The following is a 19,526-nucleotide window of genomic DNA, read 5'->3' as shown; positions in this document are numbered from 1 at the left end:
TTTTTAGAAGCCATCTCCTTACTACCACCTCTCAACCCAGTTCTGCTGATGATCTTGTAGAAACTTTAATTTGAAATCATGGATGTCATTGCACCTTATAAGGTTAAACGATCTGGAAAGCAAAAGGCACCCTGGAGAAAAGCTGCCTCTGTAACAGCACAGAAAAAAGAATGCAAACAAAAATGTTGGACTACCACCCTGTTCAGGCAAAAGTAACGTGGCAGGGATGGCATGCTTTAATGTTATTGACTCTAAAACTCTTGTGGAAACTGTACAAACTAAAGCCATCCACCGTTGCCTGATTCTTTACTACCAACCTCTTTAAGATGTTTTTGACTGCCTAGCAATAGGCATATTGCAGACAGTTAACAACTCTCTCCAGTCAGGCAACTTCCCAAAAGCCCTGAAAACTTAAACCCCTTTTAAAAAAGCGGAGCCTAGATACCTCTATTATTAACAACTACAGACCAATATCAAATTTGCCTTCATAAGTAAAATCATTGAGAAAGTTGTCCTCCAGCAACTTAATCACTTCCTGGCATCAATGGTTGTTATGAACCTTCCAATCAGGATTTTGACTCTGCACAGCACTGAGACCGCCCTCATTAAAGTTGTAAACGACATCCGTCTTAACACAGACTCTGGCAAAACTCAATACTAATGCTACTAGACCTCAGTGCTGCATTCGATACGTGTAGACCATCAATACTTTTTGGACAGGTTAGAAAACTGGGTGGGGCTTTCAGGCACAGTCTTAATTGGTTCAGATCCTACCTACAAAATAGGAACTACTTTGTTTCCATCGGCGACTTTGTATCAGAATCAACCAACGTGTGTGGTGGAGTCCACAAGGTTCGATCTCTTAGGACCTCTTATATTCAACATCTACATGCTCCCACTAGGGCAAATCATGCATAATAACAATATTGACCATCATTGCTATCTGATGACACGCAAATCTATGTATCGCTATACACCAATGACTATCGGCCCATAGATATGCTGTGCCGTGCATGAGCAAGTGAAAGATGGATGTGCCGAAATTTCTTCAGCTAATGAGGATAAAACAGAGATAATTGTATTTGGTGCTAAAACGGAAGGCTTAAAGTAACCCAACACTTCACTCTCTGTCCCTGAAACCTCCAATCAAAGCCAGAAACCTAGGGGTTATCATGGATTCTGATTTACATTCGAAAGACACAAAATCAGTTACAAAAATCTGCATATTATCACCTTAAAAATGTAGCAAGACTAGAGGCTCAGTCCAACAGAAGACTTACAACTTGTACATGCTTTATCACTAGTAAGTTGATTACTGCAATGGTCTCCTTACAGGTCTCCAAACAAACTCTAAGGAAGCTTCAGCTTGTTCAGAATGCTGCTGCTAGAGTATTAACAAAGACCAAAAATTTGAACAGATTACACCAATTTAAATCGTTACATTGGCTTCCTGAAGGTCAGAGATTGATTTTAAAATCATTGCTAACCTATAAATCCCTACATGGTTTAGGCCCAAAATATTACTGATATGCTTCCACTACATAAGCCTTCTAGAACACTAAGATCTTCTGAGACCAATCTGTTATTATCCCCCGAGTAAACCGAAACATGGGAAGCAGGATTTAGTACTATGCAACAAATGCTGGAATAAACTCCCTGAGGATTTAAGACTTGCCCCAACTCTGAGCACCTTCAAACAAGATTGAAGACTTTATGTTTGCTTTAGCTTTCTGCTAAATATTAAATACTTTAGCTTTATTTTACTAAAATGCCTTTTTTAAACTTTCCCTTTTTTCAATTTAATTTTCTCACTTTCTTAATACATTGCATTCAATTTAACTTACTAAAAGCCTTTTTAACTTTCTATTTTATCATTTCTTTGCATTGTTTTTTTTACTTATCTATTATTTTATTTTAATGTATAACAATGTTTATATGTGAAGCACTTTGAGTCTGCCTTGTGTATGAAAAGTGCTATATAAATAAAGTTGCCTTGCCTACTACAAAACAATTAAGTGCAGATTTGTGAAGTCTGGTGATTATTAACCCATAACCTCAATGTGATGATGATAAACGTCATTTCAACACATGTTGTTCTGTGTTTAAGTAGTTGTAGTAGGAGAACAGGTTTCACTTATTCTTACCATCTGAAAATGTGCTCTAAAGGCTGATCTATGTTGATGCTAGCCGTTCTTGATCTGACTACCCTTTTATCATCCTCATCGTCCCCGCTCTCTCTCTCTCTCTCCCTCTCGCTCCGTTGTTCTCGCTCTCTTGCGCTCTTTCATCTCGTTCGTCTCAACCCAGGTCAAAAGAGAGAGAGGTTGATGAAGGAATCTGTAGAAGGAAGGAAATGGGTGAAAAGTGAGCCGCAGTCTTGCTTTGAAAAATGGCTTTTTATTAGTTAAGTTCCTTCAGTAACTTTCTGCTCAGTGGAACCACTTTTGCGGTCACGCACACACGCCTACGTTCGTACTGTGAATATGTTGATGTCTAAAAAAAGAGCAAATTCCAGGCACACTGTGCTGAACCACATTAACCTGCATTAAAGCCCTCCCCACTGTCACATCTTGTAAAATAAGGCCTCATCTCAACCAGACACAACCTGGCCAAATGAAAGACAGTCGACAATGACATAGAATCCTTTCTGTGATCAAGTGCGCTCCAAAGTGAAAGTGAAAGCCTAGACACAACACTGACGACGTGATGCCCTGTTGATGAGCGTCTCCAGGCCTCTGCAAGCAGAGTTCAAAATAAGGCATTTGTTTATTGGCTGACGATGACTGAAGAAGATCTTCGTAGACGGCTATGTTGTTTACAGTGGAAATCAGAATTCCGGTTGTGGAAGAAAATCACAACAAATCACGGCAGCCTATCGTACATAATGGCATATCTGTCATCCTCAGAGATTTCCCAGGAAAAACGACGTGATTGCGGACTGAACCTTCAATCCGTCGGAAATCACTCAAATTTGTTCTTCCTCGCCCAACTTATTTCACACTTTTGTCATTTCACGGTATAACCGAACGTGGCTCCTTTCAGAGCCACACAAAGCCGTGTACCTGGCCCTCTAGGGGTGCAGAGCTTTGTACTACTAAGACACTCGGGGCTCCGGGGGCTGGGCAGAGGGGAGGGGGTAGCCACGCTAGGCCAGGATCCTCCACACCAGAGAGATTAAGGCACGGCCCCCGTCTCTCATGTGTTCCCAGCCGCTGGCCGACAAAGGGACACTTTAAAGGAGGCACACTGGGGTGATTACCAGAAGTGCTCCGGGGCTCATCCCCGGAACCGTGGCCCCCAAACCCCTGTGCTGTGTCTCTAGGACTGTCTTTTGTTCTGCAGAACCTTTACTTATTCGCTTGATTCGAACATGTAGAAAAAAATGAGGACAAAAAAATATTTATATACCGGTGTATATGTTCTTATACACTCTCTAGTAGTAGTGCCATTTCAGCTTAGGAAAAGAGATGCTAAAATCTAGAAAAAAAAGAATCTATAAATCTATAAATTCTTAGACTATCTCGTAGTAGTGCCATTTCATCTTAGAAAAAAAGAAACAAGTTTCACTTTCTTTCCTTTTAGTTTGAGATGACCTAAGGCAAGCAACGAAACCGGAGTGGTGGGCCTATTGAAAGCCAAGGACTTAGACATTTCTTAGAGGTCTGTGTCCAGATCCTCCTTCAAAACCACCTCACAGCCCAGGCACCTTAACACCGCAGAGATAGAGGCCTGCAGCATCAGTTGAGGCAGCCCTCCAGATATTGACTTCCTGCAGACGTCTACACAGCTGGGAATTGGAGGCGCTGTCCTTGTTGTGAGAAAGATGGGCTCTGATTGATTCCATCAGTCGAGGATTTGTTGGTTTTCTCTATTGTTTTTCCCTGCTTTTGTCGGGCTTCAACTCGCACCATCCAAAGTCCTCTCACTCTGCTATCACCATCATCTCGGGGTTGCAGTATGTTTTCTCTCTCTCCCACGCTCGCTCCTGATTGGTTCCTCCTGTCCTCTCCAGGTCAAACCGCAGCTCTCGGTCGCGGCGTGCCCCCCGCCCGCCCCCACCTCCTCTTCCTCCTCCTCCTCTGTGGCTCCTGCGTACCTCCAGGACCAAAGGGCCCCCGTGGAGCACCAGGGGGCCCACAGATCCAGGGAGGGGACCAACACCACCACCACCGCCGCCACCTCCTCCTCGGCCCACTCTCACTCCCACTCCCGCTCCCACGCCACCTCCAGGGGGGCGGAGCCGGAGCGCAGCAAAGGGCGAGACAAGGACAAGAAGAAGAAGAAGCACAAGAAGAGGTCCAGGTCAAGGTCGAAGACCAGACACGCCCTCCCCAGCGCCTACAGGAGAACCAGGAGGTCCAGGTAGGCTCACGAACACAAAACAAACACTTCTATTCTAACTCTTTAGTCGTATTACATTTGAACTCGACATTCTCACTGATAATTGACTGGCAACTGATGATCTTGATTATGGCAAAAAAGCATTACCCTCACAATTTAAATGGTTCCATACAAATGCCGACTCGGAATGGTGAATCCCGAACCACTTTGAATTTCTTGCCCGTCCTTTGGAAATGAATCCCCAATCAGTTCAGTTCATCAGTTCATCAGCCATTTACTGGGCATTTTACCAGCCCTGTAAATAAATAAACGGTTTAGAGTTTATCACTGCAGATAGGACTCGATTTCTTAACTGTTTGCTCTATTTGAAGGGTTATATGTAGTTAATAAACGTCCAGACTCTTAAGCAACATCATTTCCACCCCATATTTTGCAAATGTTGTATTGTCTTCTCCTTGAAAAGCAAGCCAATTTGTTATTGGGTGTGTGCGTGTGCATCAGTTCATATTGCTTGGGCCCTCTGGCCTCCCCTGTAGCTTGGCCTGCTTGAGGATGTCAGTTGGACGATCGTTAACGTGTTACTTATTGTCTGCCAACCAAAGCCTTCGATTTAATAGGACAGATTATGGAGCGCCTTTAGAAAACGTAATGGTTCCAGGTTCCTCATTCAGAGCTATTTAATTGGTTCCTGTTGCGTTGCATCTTCAGTGTCATACCTGTCTGACGAACTGTCTAATGGAGATTTTGTGTGTGTGTATGTGTTCTCCTTTTTCTTTAAATCTATTTTGTTTTTGCTTCTGCCAGGCAACGAATGGAATATCCAAGGAGTGGTTTTTGCTGCTCATTAGCAGCAATGATCAGTCCTTATGTATCCCCCTGCAAATCGCTCTCGCTCTCTCGCTCTCTCTCTCTCTGTGTGTGTGTCATCTCTCTGTAGCATCTCTTCACGTCCCTCCCAAGCACCTTAAATATCAATAATCCGCAGAGAGTCCTGGGAGACTTTGTTTTCCCAAAACAGCTGACTCCCAACCAGAGAAAGTAGCTGTTGCAATGTTTACATTCTATTCACATACACACACTTCAATATGCCAAACCGTTGCGCTGATAATTAGCAACTGGCAATCAGACAAATATGCCAGCTGATGTTTAATTAGCTCAGCCATCTCGAGATGGCTGCTTATGTGGAACAGTTTGTTGAATCCGCTATCAATAAAATTTGAGCCCGGCCCTACGCAACATATTGCATTGCTCTGATTAGTTATTGGCCCATTCAACTATGTCTAGAGGCATTTTGGGGTGCGTCCGTTGATAAAGCCGCTTGGAAATTGAAAATAAACTGAGAGGTTCCCGACTAAAACACAATTGGTCTGGAAATACAAACCCTCAAACCCTTCATCTTCAACCAAACATAGCAGACCTTATCTTATAAAGCTACAAATCGATATAGCGTGTGTGTGTGTGTGTGTGTGTGTGTGTGTGTGTGTGTGTGTGTGTGTGTGTGGTTGTGTGGTGTGTGTGTGTGTGTGTGTGTGTGTGTGTGTGTGTGTGTGTGTGTGTGTGTGTGTCTGTCTCTTTCAATTTCATCGCCATTCTCTCAGACTGACACAATAATTGTAATTCGAAATTAATAACTCAGACTATTGTCCAGCCGGATGGTATCTGAATCTGATCCGTTGTAAAACGTATCATCACTCTTCTCGTGTGAAATTCATCAAATTGTGCAGTCGATGGTAAATCTCTGTTACTTTGTAAATGCTGAACCTCATTTGGAATTTCTGCCACTTTCACAAGCTTAGTCTGTTTGCTTCGACCAAATAAGAATTGCATTAATTCTGAGGGGTGTACAAAGGAAAAAAAGCTGCAAGCATTTGTACCTTTTACTCGGCGGGCACCAGTCTGTTGTGAACATAAATCCCTTCTCCTCCAGTTTATGCCGAATGATGTTGAAGACAGTGTTGGGTTTGTGGGTTTAATTCAGCACATTCTGTATCTGCTCATCGTCCCACAACACCTAGTGACGTGTACGTCAGTTCTGTGTCCTTCTGTTAACATGACGTTTGATTGTAAATCCTGTTTCCACACTGTGCGACTTAAGATACGTAAAGGTATGATGTGTAATAGGGTTGGGCGATCGTCTACAAGCTTCCATCGTCCGATTGCGCCCCCTAGCGATCGTCATAGTCGATCTGATGCGGTGGGGGGGTGGGGGGGCGGGGGTTGTGAATATCACTGTTTCATGTAACGCCAGATGCAACTACGGGTACTCCTTTCTACTACTTTCAGTTGGTTTCATTGAAGCCTTCTGGTCAACCTCTGACAATTCAACACATCGTAGCTGATTAATTTTTCCCCCGTTTACCTTTGTTCAAACCATTGAACAAATCTACAAACTTCACTTCTGAACCGATTAGAAGTGGAAGAACAGCTCAATCGGAATACAATTCTCTGATCGGAATAGAATTCCATGCGGAATAGAAGAGGTGGTGTAGTCTGCTTAATCGACACGTGTACACTTATTCCGATTGGTTTGGGGGGGGTACGGCTACTTTTTAACTTAGAGAGATGGCATCAGCAGCTGTAATAGTTCGCAATTGGTCCGTCTGTGCTTTTATGCACACCGAACTAGACCGCTGTCAAGGGAAGTGGATTTTTTGCCTGATTCATGTCTTTCTTAGCACTCCGCAAGTATTCCGGTAAATTATCAACCCCAGCGTGTCCGGTTGCTAAAAGACGTCAACGTCTTCGGCAGACTATTTCTCTGCTGATCAACACTATGATGGTAATTGTAAAAAACAGCACACCACAGCGCTTTTTTTCCGGCAAAAAATAAGAATAATAATTTAAAAAAAAAGCTTTTCCATCAACAACTTGAGACGATTGACAATGTGATCCATCTATCGTCGACATTCGATAGAAACGACCATCAGCCCATCCCCAATGTGTAACATTAAACACATAAAAATATTTTACAATGAATTTCAAACGAGAAATAGCTAGTTTTGATCGAGGAAGTGGTATGTTCGATTTGGTATGGTTGCATGGGAATGGCGTGTTATCCCCTTAGCCCCCTCATTTCTGTGAAACACGTGAAAACAGTAATCCAGTAGATCAATCATTTATTGATTTAACTGAAATTACATATTGTACCTTTTTTAATGGAATAATTCACTCTAAAATACATTTCTATCAATTATGGGTTCAAACGTTATATGACATAGTTCCTAAAAGTAGAAGAGATAGATTAAAACGTTCAGATTATTTGGAATCAAACCGAACCAGGGTTAAAAAACAGCCCAAATGTTCTTGTGACCGCTCCATCTTTAGACTCTTGATTCATTCTGTTCATATTTTGGCGGTGGTTGTAAATGCAGATAAATCTCTGTGAACATTGTACCACAATAAATGGCATGCAAAGGTCCTTTTTAATAAACCTCATTAGCTTTCCTCTGTGCATATGGCTGCCATCGTGTCCCTAGGCCATTCATTTCCAACATTTTTACATCAAGCTTTTATTTTCTTCTTAACGCACAGAGGGAGGCCAATCAGAAAGGGATTAAGTGGGTTGGCAGCGTGCCGGGCCGCGTCGTTCTCTTGTTTAATGTCTCCGTTTGAAATGCAAATGCGGGCGTGGCCGTGCTTAAAATCGGCAGGATGATCTCCATCGTAAACAACTGTAACAACTGGGGCACGGCGAACGAGTGTGTGATTGCTTCGTGAGCGTTCAAACGGATCTCTGCATGCGATGCAGCCGGATCAAAGTTTGATTTCCACTTTAGATCTTCGTATGACAAGGAAAGGGTCATGAACTCTTATAAAGAAATTAAAGTGTTCTCAGAGGGGGAATAAAGGCCTGGGGCTTAAAAAATTCAGTTAAAGGTTTCGTAGGAGGGGGGGGTGGTTGAAGCTGTCAAAACGCACGGGACAGTCTCTTCAGCAAGGGTGTGCAGTCAATGGAAAACTATGCCGCCATCAGTCAGATAGCGAGGCGGACCCCCTCGTATTCTCCAAAGAACTTCCCCCAAGCTTAGCAGCTCTCTGCAATTTAGTCGTACACTAGGTGGGACCCAAACCCGATGATTTGTCTTCACCACGGTGGGAGTGCGAGTCGGATGAAGTTTGGACGAACGAAGCTTGGCTCTGAGGGAAAGAGTTCAGGGAGGAGAGGGAGACAATGAAGCCCGAAGGTGGAATGCAGGTCTCTCTGGTAGCAGCTCCAGCTCTATAGTAGTGGGGGGGGGTATTCCAGCAGTCACGTGTTTGACTTGCTTCCCATAGGTATTCAGTTGGATCCCCTGTGTATGCAGTGTACCTGTAGGCATCCTCGGGCGAGAACACCCACATGCGGCCCAGGAAATCACTTCATGCCAGACATGGAACCCCCCGAATTAATATCCAGGGTTAGAAACATGAGACATTGACGAAATACTCAAAATCCCCATTTCAATGCCAATGGTCTGTGTGATACCTCGGTTCAGGACGAGTCCTGATGACCTGGTTTCACTTTCAAACTACATTAGTGTTCGCCTAGCTCTCATGTCACCGTTATTCAGAGTGATTTATTACATAAAGAACCACGTTTGTGTTATTACAAGAAGCCTTATATAATAAAAGAAGATTATTGTGCATAATGTATGAGGGGAAAATGGGCTTTATGATGAAGCTTAATTTTGTTGTGGTAATGGCATCTATATTTTAGTTCCCTTTACAGTGTAGCTGTTCTGTGCTAGATTGTTGGCTTGGTCAAACAATATTTCAACCGATTTGGCATATCTGGCTTAAAATCCGCTTCACCTCCCATCAAATACCTGCTCAGAGTTCACTTGGACTCTGCATAGCCTCCCTCCTCTCCTCCCTTACTCCCCTAAATACATCCCGCTTACGCACTTATTGTATGTCCTGACACTTAATGGACGACCTCATTGCATGTTGTACTTCCTGGCACACACCGAAATAGTTCTTTGCATCTTATCTTAGCTTTCTGTGTTGCACACAGGGAATGAGTTAACCTCGAAATTGTAAGGGCTTGGCACCTGTTTCTAAGCACATCCAACTGAGAGCGATATATTGTTGTTTCTATTTCTTCTGGCAAATGTACTTTTGCAAGTCGCTGTGGATAAAAGCGTCCGCTAAAGGCCCTAAATGTAAATGTAAAGAAAGTATACTGCAGAAAGTGAATTTTTGGTAAACAGCGTGTCCCCTGTGTTGTAGTCTGATTAATGTGCGCGCTCACTCAACCGAGCGTGGGTGTTGGATGAGTGACTGGGCGGGCGGCCGTGATGTGATCATGTTATTTCGTCAACGTTTGTGTGTGGCGGCAGGTCCCGGTCGCCGGGCAGAAGGGACCGCAGGGCCCCCTCGGCGGAGAGGAGACACGAGGAGAGGGAGAGGGAGCACCACCACCACCACCACCACCACCACCACCAGCACCGCAGGGGCCCGGCCAGATCCAGGTACCGCTCCCGGGGCCCCAGCACGCCCACGACGGGTCCCACGGCCCGTGATTGCGCCGTCATCGAATCGGTGATGTCATCGTACCGCCAAAGGGCCGATGCTGACCACCAGGACGGTGATGTCACTGTGCTGATGAAGCCGTCGCGCCGGTGATGTCACCGCGCTGACGAGGTCACCACGCCGGTGATGTCACGGTGCTGATGATGACACCGCAGCGATGATGTCATCATGCCAACTTATGTGGCTGCACCGATTGCAGCTATGAATCCGATCCTGGCCACAGTGTGTTGACCTTGGATCAGAACAAAGCACTGATTTAATATTCATTGCATCTTGGGGTGTAGTAATGCGTGGCGTTTGACATTGTAAAGCCACCGATCATTTGCTGATCATAGCATGAGAGGTGTTTCTCCTGGCCGCTGATCAGACAAAACAAGCACATTATTCACTTTCAGCTCTGCTGGCTCGGATTTAGTCGACGGGGGAAAAAATATAATTATTCATATAGGTCAATTCTAATTGCAGCCATAAAAGGATCTTCTCCATGGGGAATATCACTTAGATCTAAACTTGATATGCGCTGGCTGGAATCTCATACTGATTAACTAGGACCAAGATACTCTGGTGCATCAACTCTGTCTATGTGAATGTCAAGGATATCTATTTTGTTACAATGTACATATGAACGTGTTTTGTAAAATGTGTATAAACAGTGGTGATGTCTTGTCCTAGGTCCCCTCCCGAGAAGAGAAAGTCCTCTCTTCGGTCCTCAGGAGCTGTGCCTCAGAGCGCAAGCTCCGCCTTCTCCCCCTCATTCTCACCCCCCGCAGCTCACTCGCCCCCGGCTAGCCCCGCCTCCAGCCTTGGCCAATCAAGGTACGCACCCGTCAACCAATCACATTGCGCTTCATAGTGTGGGTAGTTTACATCTTTCCCTTTGCCATATAAGACAACATTATAAGACATTATAGTATATTTCGCAACAGCCAGGCTAATATAAAATTATATTTAAACATTGAAATAAAAAATGGTAGATATGTTTGAGCAGTGGAGGAGGCTGTTGTTGTCTCTGCTAAATGCTACTCTTTAAAGATATTTAGCAACAGCCAGAGGACAATATCCAGACTCTTGTCCTACCATCTCTCCTAGGGATGGGCACGGTTATTTGAATATTCGATTATTCCAACTGAGGTGGGTCTTCGACTTTAGCTGTAGCAGATTTTTTTTTTTTTTGCCTAAAGTTAATTAGATCGATTCATTAGCTATTTTAATTACATATTGTTCATTAAACGTGTATACTAATGCAATTTAATACTTGGAATACTTGTACTTGATTGTAAATCGCCTCGTCACCCGCCTATCCCCCGAGCACGTAGATATGCTCATTTTTTTAAACAAGAATGAGTGATGCAGTAGGTGCGCTTATGTGTTATGTTAACTGGAAATGTTTTAGACATACTGTATTTCCGTCTTACACATGATATATTTTTGTTGATATTCTGTTATGTGCGCATCATGCATAATGCGAGGCAACCATTGCGCTGCAAGTGGAGTTCTGTTGATATCCAAGCCCACCAGTACATTTATTTATATTATTTTTGCAGTTGTGCTTCAGTTACTTGAATCTATTCAGTTTGTGCCTTAAATGTACTTTAATATAATTTCAGTTTGTGCCTTAAATATGCAATACTGTTCATTCATATTCTTGTCAAAACTCATGGTTTTGTTTCAACTCGTTTCGATTCAGCGTACTGATTTCGAGTGTTCTTTTCCTTTTAAATAATAATAGATAAATTGAACAAATTGGATTTGATTTCCTTATTTATTTGACTTAAAAATGGAAAACGAATATATTTGTTTAGTTAAGGCCAGATCACGGAAGAACTTCAGGCTACATTATGAGTGTGCTACACTTTTTTTCCTCTTTTTTTTCGTAGTTCGGTTAACCTGTTACTCAAAAAAATAATAATCTAATATTGTTATGCCTTCAAATGCCCATCCCTGATCTCTCAACTCTCGCTCTCTCGCGCTCTCGTGCTCTCTCTCGGTCTGTCGTGCTCTCTCTCACTGTTTCTGTCTCTCTCTCTTATTCTGCCTCCTATCTGATGCAAGCCCCCTCTCTCTCCATCTGGAACGGGTTCTGCATCACTCAGCAGAAACCATGAATTCTGCACAAAGCTAACGCAACTCGTTCCCTGTGTCTCTCGTCCCCCCACCCCAGGGCTGCGTCTCAGGAGAAAGAGAGTGCCGTGTCTTCGTCCATAGTGTCCTCCGTTCAGGCCAAAATCACTCAGGTATTTGCACTTGATTTTCCATCTCCTCAATATCTTGCCTGCTTGCCGTTTGACCGTGGCGCTGCGACCCAACAGCCAGAGCTACCCAGCGTGGCTGCTATGCATGATGACACTGCACCACCACTCCGATGCTTACATGCTATATTCCCCCGTGTGCACACACACGCACACACACACCTGCACGAATGGTATTTGATGGAATTCTGCTGCTTCCTTGGCCCGGTCTCGCTTGTTATTGAGATGTTAAATCTCATCGGTTTAATATAGGTTCAATAAAAATACAATAAATGATGAATGCATACGCATAGACAGAGGCCTGTACGCTCAGGAACGTATCACACCCTAACACAAACATACACAAACACAAACACACATACATTTCTGTGGTGGAACCACTTTTGTTTTGCTTGGGGATCCCTCTCCCAAACTTCTCTTCTCTTTTTGCAATCTGAAGCTCCTCTCTCCCCCCCCCCCCTCCTACCCTCCCATCCCCAGTGTTGTGTTCAATCCGTTCTCCCCTCAGTTCGGAGCCAATGTTCCCACCGCCCCCACAGTACTCCACTTCACCGCAGGGGTTTGTGTGTTCGCCCGGGCTTTGGCAGTGTTGGGGTGGAGCCAGCCTCACACTACCCCTTTTGAATTCCCAATGCCCAAAGATCTCCATCTCTGTTTCATCCGAGCAAAACGTCACAATTAATTGATAAACGTTACAAATTCAAAAAAAAAACATCAATACAGCATATTCTATGGGTACTCGTGTTAAAATAAAAGAAACGTTGCATCTCAGCATTTGCTTTCATCTAGTTTTTCGTTCACAGTAGGCGGGCGTGGTAGATAGAAAATCAATCGTCTGTTAATCACAATGAATAATCGTCAGCACAACATAGGGCCAAATAATCCCATAAGAATTTCTTGTCTTAATCATGCAGCCTCAAATTCTGCCCTCACTTCAATGATGCCTCCTTCCGTCGTACTTGATCTGTATCCCGTTCCTAATGCGTGCGTTTGTGGCCCTCTTTATCTGCATCCTGGATATATCGGTGTTCAGTCTTTATCATGTCCAGCCCTTTCATCCCCTCCAGATAAGAGGAGGCGAGGTCATTGTTGATGCTGAACAGGTCGAGGACACGCTGCCTTTATGCTGATTCCGAGGCTCCAGTGTCGAACGCTCACTCAAACAGAGTATTTTGTGTCGGCGCGGGGTGTTGATGCCGGTATACACTGATTGTTTAGCAACGTGTTTATGCATTCATTAGCATCGTCTTACAGCGGGTGGCGTCTCTGCGTTCCATTGCAACACTTAACACAGCGATAGCTCTCACACCACAGGATCCAGAATAATGGCTCACGGCGAGACGGAGTCATTCAAAGAAACTATGGAAAACTAGATGTACTTTACGTTCAATGAACGCTCTATGGCAGCACCCCGACGGTTTGAGGACTTAGTAACACCATAATCTATAGCGCTCTGTGCCCACGGCCATGTCAGGGAAAGACTATTAACCTATAAGCAATGCAAGACTGGAAGCTCAAAGCAAACTCCCTGTCGTCTTGTTTTGTTTCCGGCCTGAACGATGTGATCGGGGGCTTACACTATTCCTATCTTCCACTCCACACTAATGTTCTGGTTTTGAGGGCTGAATGGGGAGCCACAGGCACCAGAATAGAGGGAGCCGTTTGTCTGTGATGAAGGGCAGGTAATGCAGGGCCTGAGTGAACAACCCCAGGCTCTTTCAGCCCCGCTTTGGTGGAGTTCCAGGCTGGAGCTCCGGTCACTGAGGCTGGGGTGTGTGGAAGGGACTGAGTACTGGTGTAGAGCAGTGGGATTAGTGGTTCCAATATACATGGATTATACACACAAACCCACTCGCATATATATACAAATACACAAAAATATATATGTATGTATGTATGTATGATATAATATATATATATTATATATATATATATATATATATATATATATATATACTGACAAAGTACAACTCCTCTACCTCAAATAGTTGAAATGACCACTGTGACCACTAATGACCACCATCAAGCCGTTTTGGATTCCTATGTATGCGTACACAGACATTGTGGATTGGGTCACATATATATATACATACATTCATACGTGCGTGCGTGTGTGTGTGTGTATATATGTGTATATATATATGTATATATATGTGACCCCATCCACAATGTCTGTGTATGCATACATATGAATCCAAAACGGCTTGATAGTGGTCATTAGTTGTCACAGTTGTCATTTCAACAATTTGAGGTAGAGGAGTTGTACTTTGTCAGTGCTTATGCACAGTATTCTCTGACCATTCTTTACACAAGGAGAACGTGTAAATGCCCATCCAGAGCTTTGTACGACAACTTGGTCATCCTGACCCTGTGAGAGTCAATGCCTGACCTGTTTGACGTCGTACTTTCCTCATCCAAACGGAGAGGCCGTTCTGGTTGGCGTTAACAGCGGAGGCGCCCAGGCGTGGCCACATCAAGCTCCTCATCAGCAGCTCGCCGCCTCGCTCGGCTCGCCACCGCGCCGTGTGATCAGAGCGCCACTGTGTTGGTTAGCTGAGCGTTAATAGGTGTTTGTACGGGTCGTTGGGGGGGGGGGGGTAGGGGTCCCCCGGCTCATAAAGCTGGCTCCACGCACCGCCTCGCTCCACCAGCCTGGGGGCCTCACACACGGCCGCCTCTTTGGCATTTGTCTCGTGCTAATTAGGAGTTTAATGAACGTCTTCCCCTTCTCGTCTTTTTTTTATAAAGTTTGTTTCCCCGTTGCCAAGCTTGTGAAACGGCTCGGGCCGCACAGAGCGAGGCTGCGCTGGCTGTCGGAGAGCATTGTCTGCCCAACTTTGTGCGTTCCCGTGGAGGAGTTCTGACAGCGCCGATGCTAATTAGCATGCCGGATTCACACAGGTCAACTGGATGTCTGACGGGTCTAATAGAGCACATCTGAAAGCCTTAAATTGGATGCTTGTTTATTTATTTATGTGTGTGTGTTTGTCAGGCCCTTCACACCAGTGTCTTTCTTTGTTATTCTGTCATGGACTTAAAATTATTATTATAAAATGATGTTTTATAGATGATTATCATTCTGGTTTATGTGTGTAACTATAATCGATTATCGAATAAAGAAAGAAATAAAAGAGCAACGGGTGTAATTGGAATATTGATAATCATCACCGCTCTGTGCTGATTTGCAGAACTGCATTTTTGTTCTAGTTCGAAGAAATGTGTCTAAAAAGTCAAAGTTCTTATCTATTTAGAGTGTCTGACCTCTGGGCCAGATCCCTGAAGTCTGCAGCCATGCTGTTGGCACCCTTGCTCTAGTGCGTGGATCCAGTGGGATTGAGAAAGGATGTGTTTCTGTTGAACACAGAGGTTCCAAGGCTGCAAACAGAGGCTTAACGAATTCAGATTCTAAGAGCTCTTAATCCAGCCGTGGACACGCCAGCCAGCCTAGCTTTATAGCAGCCAGCCGAGCAGGTAGAAGCTGCATGGAGAGAGCCAGTTAGATAATCTGACCGCCTCTCTCTGGCACTTCTGTCCCTTCGACTCTCCTACTTTCTGTCTCTATGTCTCAGGCCTGGCTGTTCTTTGTCTCTCTCTCTAACTCTAACTCACTCTCACTCACTCAGTCACTCAGTCACTCACTCACTCACTCACTCACTCACTCACTCACTCACTCACTCACTCACTCACTTTCTTTCTATATGTTTAGTATTTCTTTAAGCTTGCGCTGTCCGTCTATATTAACAGAGGTGTGCGTCCGTTTCCTTGTGTGGTGTTGCTCATAAACCACAGTGTTCTACAGTCACTGTGTGTGTGTGTTTCTTCAAACTTGTGTCTCTTTTCTTCCTCTATTCAAGCTCGCATTGATGTACCACACACACACACACACACTCTCGCCCTAATCTGTATTCATATGCGAGCACTTCTCCACTAATTCCAGCCTTGGTCCTCTCTCTCTTCCCTGTCTGCCCTCTAATTACATTTCCAGAGTCCAGGCCCAGGACTTTCCTGCCATTTTCTTTCATTCACCGTCGCCACGCGTACCCCAATCCCCCACACACACAACCACACAAACACACACACCCCAAGCACACCCACCATGCACACACACACACCCCAAGCACACACACACTCGCTTATATCACATTTTGTTTTCTTTATCTGAGATGAGTTTTATAGCTTTATGTCTCTGTCTCTCTCCTTATGTTTGTCTATATCTCTCTGTCTCTCTCTCCCTCTGTCTCTGTCTCCGGCCTGGTCAGTCATCATCTCGTGGGCTCTCCTTTCAGCTTGTCATAGTTTATTTTTCTGTTTCCTTAAAATATTTGCTATTATTACTAGTGGTGATGTTCTCACCATGTGCTCTACATAGTTTTTATGCCATCATTTTAAGAAAATGGCATCTCTTATTCTAATTAGTATTCCACCTTGCCGTATATCATTGTGTCCTATCTTTCATTAGTAACTTTATTTGGGAAGGACATTGCTTTAAAGTTTGTTTTGATTCGACCAATGATTCACTTTAGCATCTAGCCTGGATCGATGATGCTGTACGAGCCGAGCAGTGTGCCCTACTTTCTTTAATAAAACCATCGATGGAGAACAATATACGGCCTCGCCAAACCTGATCCCAGCCCAACCTTCACCAGCTCCGGTGGGGTCAGCGTCTAGCCAGTTTGAAATTGCATCATTGCGGCGAGGTCTCTGTTTGTGTGCATTGTACACAACACAACCCTCCGCTTTTTTAGTTTGGGGCAGAAAACCAATCTGGTGTCCTGGTCGTCGGCGCGGCCTATTCTTGTGTGCGGTTGCCGCACACAAGGTGTTTTCAAGTGTTCCTGTGCTTCATCTCTTTCCAGAGAGCCGTGTCTCTAAAGAGGGGGTAGGGAGGTGATTAGAAGAGATCGACCTGTGTTTCCCAACATGTGGGTCGGGGGCCCCACTCGGGGTGACATGTGTTTGGGGTCGTGGGAGGTCGCTGGCTAACGAGCGATGGATATTTCAGAGCATTGTAGATTTTGACAAATGTTGATGGATGAATGTCCCTTACATACAAATAGGGTGCCTAATGATTAGTTGCCCCAGGCAAACTACATTTACATTACATTTGGTCATTTAGCAGACACTTTAATCGAAAGTGACCTACAAGCTAGGCAGAGAACAATCAACAGCATGTAACATCCAATCCTAATTGCAGTAGCAACAAACATTTCTATTTCTGATAAGCAAGGTTAAAAAGTGAATAATGAACTTCACTGGGACATTGATACGAGAGCCGGACGCTGATTGTGTTAAAACCACGTTTGGGGAAGCTTATGCATAATAATGTGAAAAGTTAGAACCGCAGTAATTTGCCGATGAAGAAATAAGGCCACCAACCAGTAACGGGTTGGAAACCACCAGACGACAATCTTCTCCAGTCGGTCATGGTTCTCAACCCCATTCACGGGGTCATATCGAATCCCAGTCGGTGTTAACATTAGTACGAGCCACTATGATAAAGCTAGCGTAGGAATGGAATTACTTTGGGTTGAATACTTTCAAAATCAAGCTTGCTCTGGCTGTTTCTCTAAATTGCCTACCCTAGCTTTAACAGGGAGACTCAGCTGGGACGTGGGATGAGACATGGCCCGCGGTGAACGATATTTACATCTCGCCCATCATTTTGAATCAGTTTTCATGTAACGAGCGAGCATTGTGTCAAGAAGGTCGATAGGTGCTGTTTACGGCCCTCGTTTCAGCCCTGCTTTACGGCCGCCTCCTCTTTACGCGTGCTGTATGGGGGTTATTAAAGGGAGGTGTTCAGAGGGATAGACGGAGCAATGCGGGGTGGTACAGCCGTCCCCTGCAGGGCTTTCACTTACTGTCATAAGAATGGGCCGTGAATGGGCTGTTAAAATAGTCAGCCACTAAACCAGAATATACGGGAGAAGATAAAACTAGTCTTGTTTCAATGGTAGTCCCTTTTAAGTCTTGAAATATTTGCCGAATATATGGAGTGAATTGTTTTTCCTTATTTTTAAAAGTATTTTTTATTCTTTGAAATTTTATTTTATTTATAAAATGTTATCAAAAAATGATTACATTTTCTTTTCTTTTTTGTCTTTCAGGATCTGATGGCCAAAGTGCGTGCGATGCTTGCTGCCTCGAAAACCTTCCAGCCCACTACCTGAAGAGGGAGGGGGTTCGACCGACCAGCCTCCAATAGGAACCCCTTCATCATGATGACATCTGGGGTAATAATTCCCCCCAGCCAATCAGCATGATGCAACCGACTGTCACCGGCAAACCATATCAATTTCTCTCCCTAGCCTTTTTTTTTTTTGAGGCCGCAACAAATAATTGTTGGGACACTGGGTTGTGTGTATCGTTCAGTAAGTAACTAAAGAGGGATCATGTGGTTCCTGACCTACAGTCAAACACTCACACACCTGTCCAGGGCCAGAAGTTGTCAAACCAGAAAAAGTGTTATGACTTCACAACAGAGCCCCATGGCTGCCAGAGGCCTGCATCTCATCCTTCTGTGAAGGGTTAGTTTGTTTTGTTAATTCTTCCTCCTCCACCTTTTTAACAGTTTTAGTTAGGACTTTATATTGTTCCTCAGCTCCAGTGTGTGGCCTTCTACCTTCTGTTTCCAGAATGAAAGTCGGAGCTCCTTTGTACTGCAAATTGTCAATAAAGTTTGAACTTGAATTTACCACCCAAGTGTTTCACATTCTGTTTAACTTCGGTCTGTGTTTTAAAAGATCATCTCAAAAGGATATGAAATGCAATTCAGAACATGAATTATCTATAATAGGGATGAAAACCGATATAAGCTATATTTTGAGCTGGACATCGACACTGAGACTGGAAGGAAACAGTTTGTCAATGCCTTTGCAGGGTGGTGATATATTGTGTATACCTCACAACAACTTTAACTTTTAATCACCAATCAAACTTTTTTGGAGGGAAAGGGGGGGGGGAGCAGGCAGGCCAACCTTGGCCCCAGATGCACACCCCTTTGCCTGGTAATCAATGCCCACTCGTTATGATGAAAGTCTACGTGACTGGTTTGCATGGTTGGCCAGTGGGAATGCATGGGAGAGGGGTTTTAGCCCAGGTTAATATAGCCCATCAACAATAAAGATGAGGTCCCACTGTAAGACAGCCTGTGAAGACGGGGTGTGTCAGTGAAGTCCCAGGCCGTATGTAAATTAGTCTTCTGCCCAGGAGTGAGTTATAAGGCTGAAAGCCTCCATAATACAGAAGCCAGATTACCTGACAAATAAGCCAGACTCCTGGCTTTCTGCAGTGCGAGTTTACTGCTGTGAGTGTGTGTGACGGCAACGTGAGTTAGGAGACACACACACGTACACAATCCTCTCAGGAAGCTCCTGTCTGAACGGAAACAAGACGTATGTGGTTATTGTGTCTCGTTTATGTGCG

At 44.3% G+C, this 19,526-nt stretch overlaps 1 protein-coding gene across 1 annotated transcript in view; it reads left to right on the top strand.

The window, feature by feature from the left end:
• The window catches only part of sfswap (splicing factor SWAP), a 76,030-nt gene extending 57,157 nt beyond the window's left edge, over positions 1-18,873 (top strand). Inside the window, exons 15-19 of the mRNA XM_056587783.1 lie at positions 4,013-4,362; positions 9,660-9,791; positions 10,525-10,668; positions 12,014-12,086; positions 18,209-18,873. Of these exons, the coding sequence (XP_056443758.1) occupies positions 4,013-4,362; positions 9,660-9,791; positions 10,525-10,668; positions 12,014-12,086; positions 18,209-18,271 (762 nt within the window). The 3' untranslated portion in view covers positions 18,272-18,873. The remainder of the gene's footprint in view (positions 1-4,012; positions 4,363-9,659; positions 9,792-10,524; positions 10,669-12,013; positions 12,087-18,208) is intronic.
• Positions 18,874-19,526: the final 653 nt, after the last annotated feature.

The sequence above is a fragment of the Gadus chalcogrammus genome, chromosome 4 (genome assembly GCF_026213295.1).
Source record: "Gadus chalcogrammus isolate NIFS_2021 chromosome 4, NIFS_Gcha_1.0, whole genome shotgun sequence".
Lineage (NCBI taxonomy): Eukaryota > Metazoa > Chordata > Actinopteri > Gadiformes > Gadidae > Gadus > Gadus chalcogrammus.
This window is presented reverse-complemented; position numbering and strand designations above follow the sequence as displayed.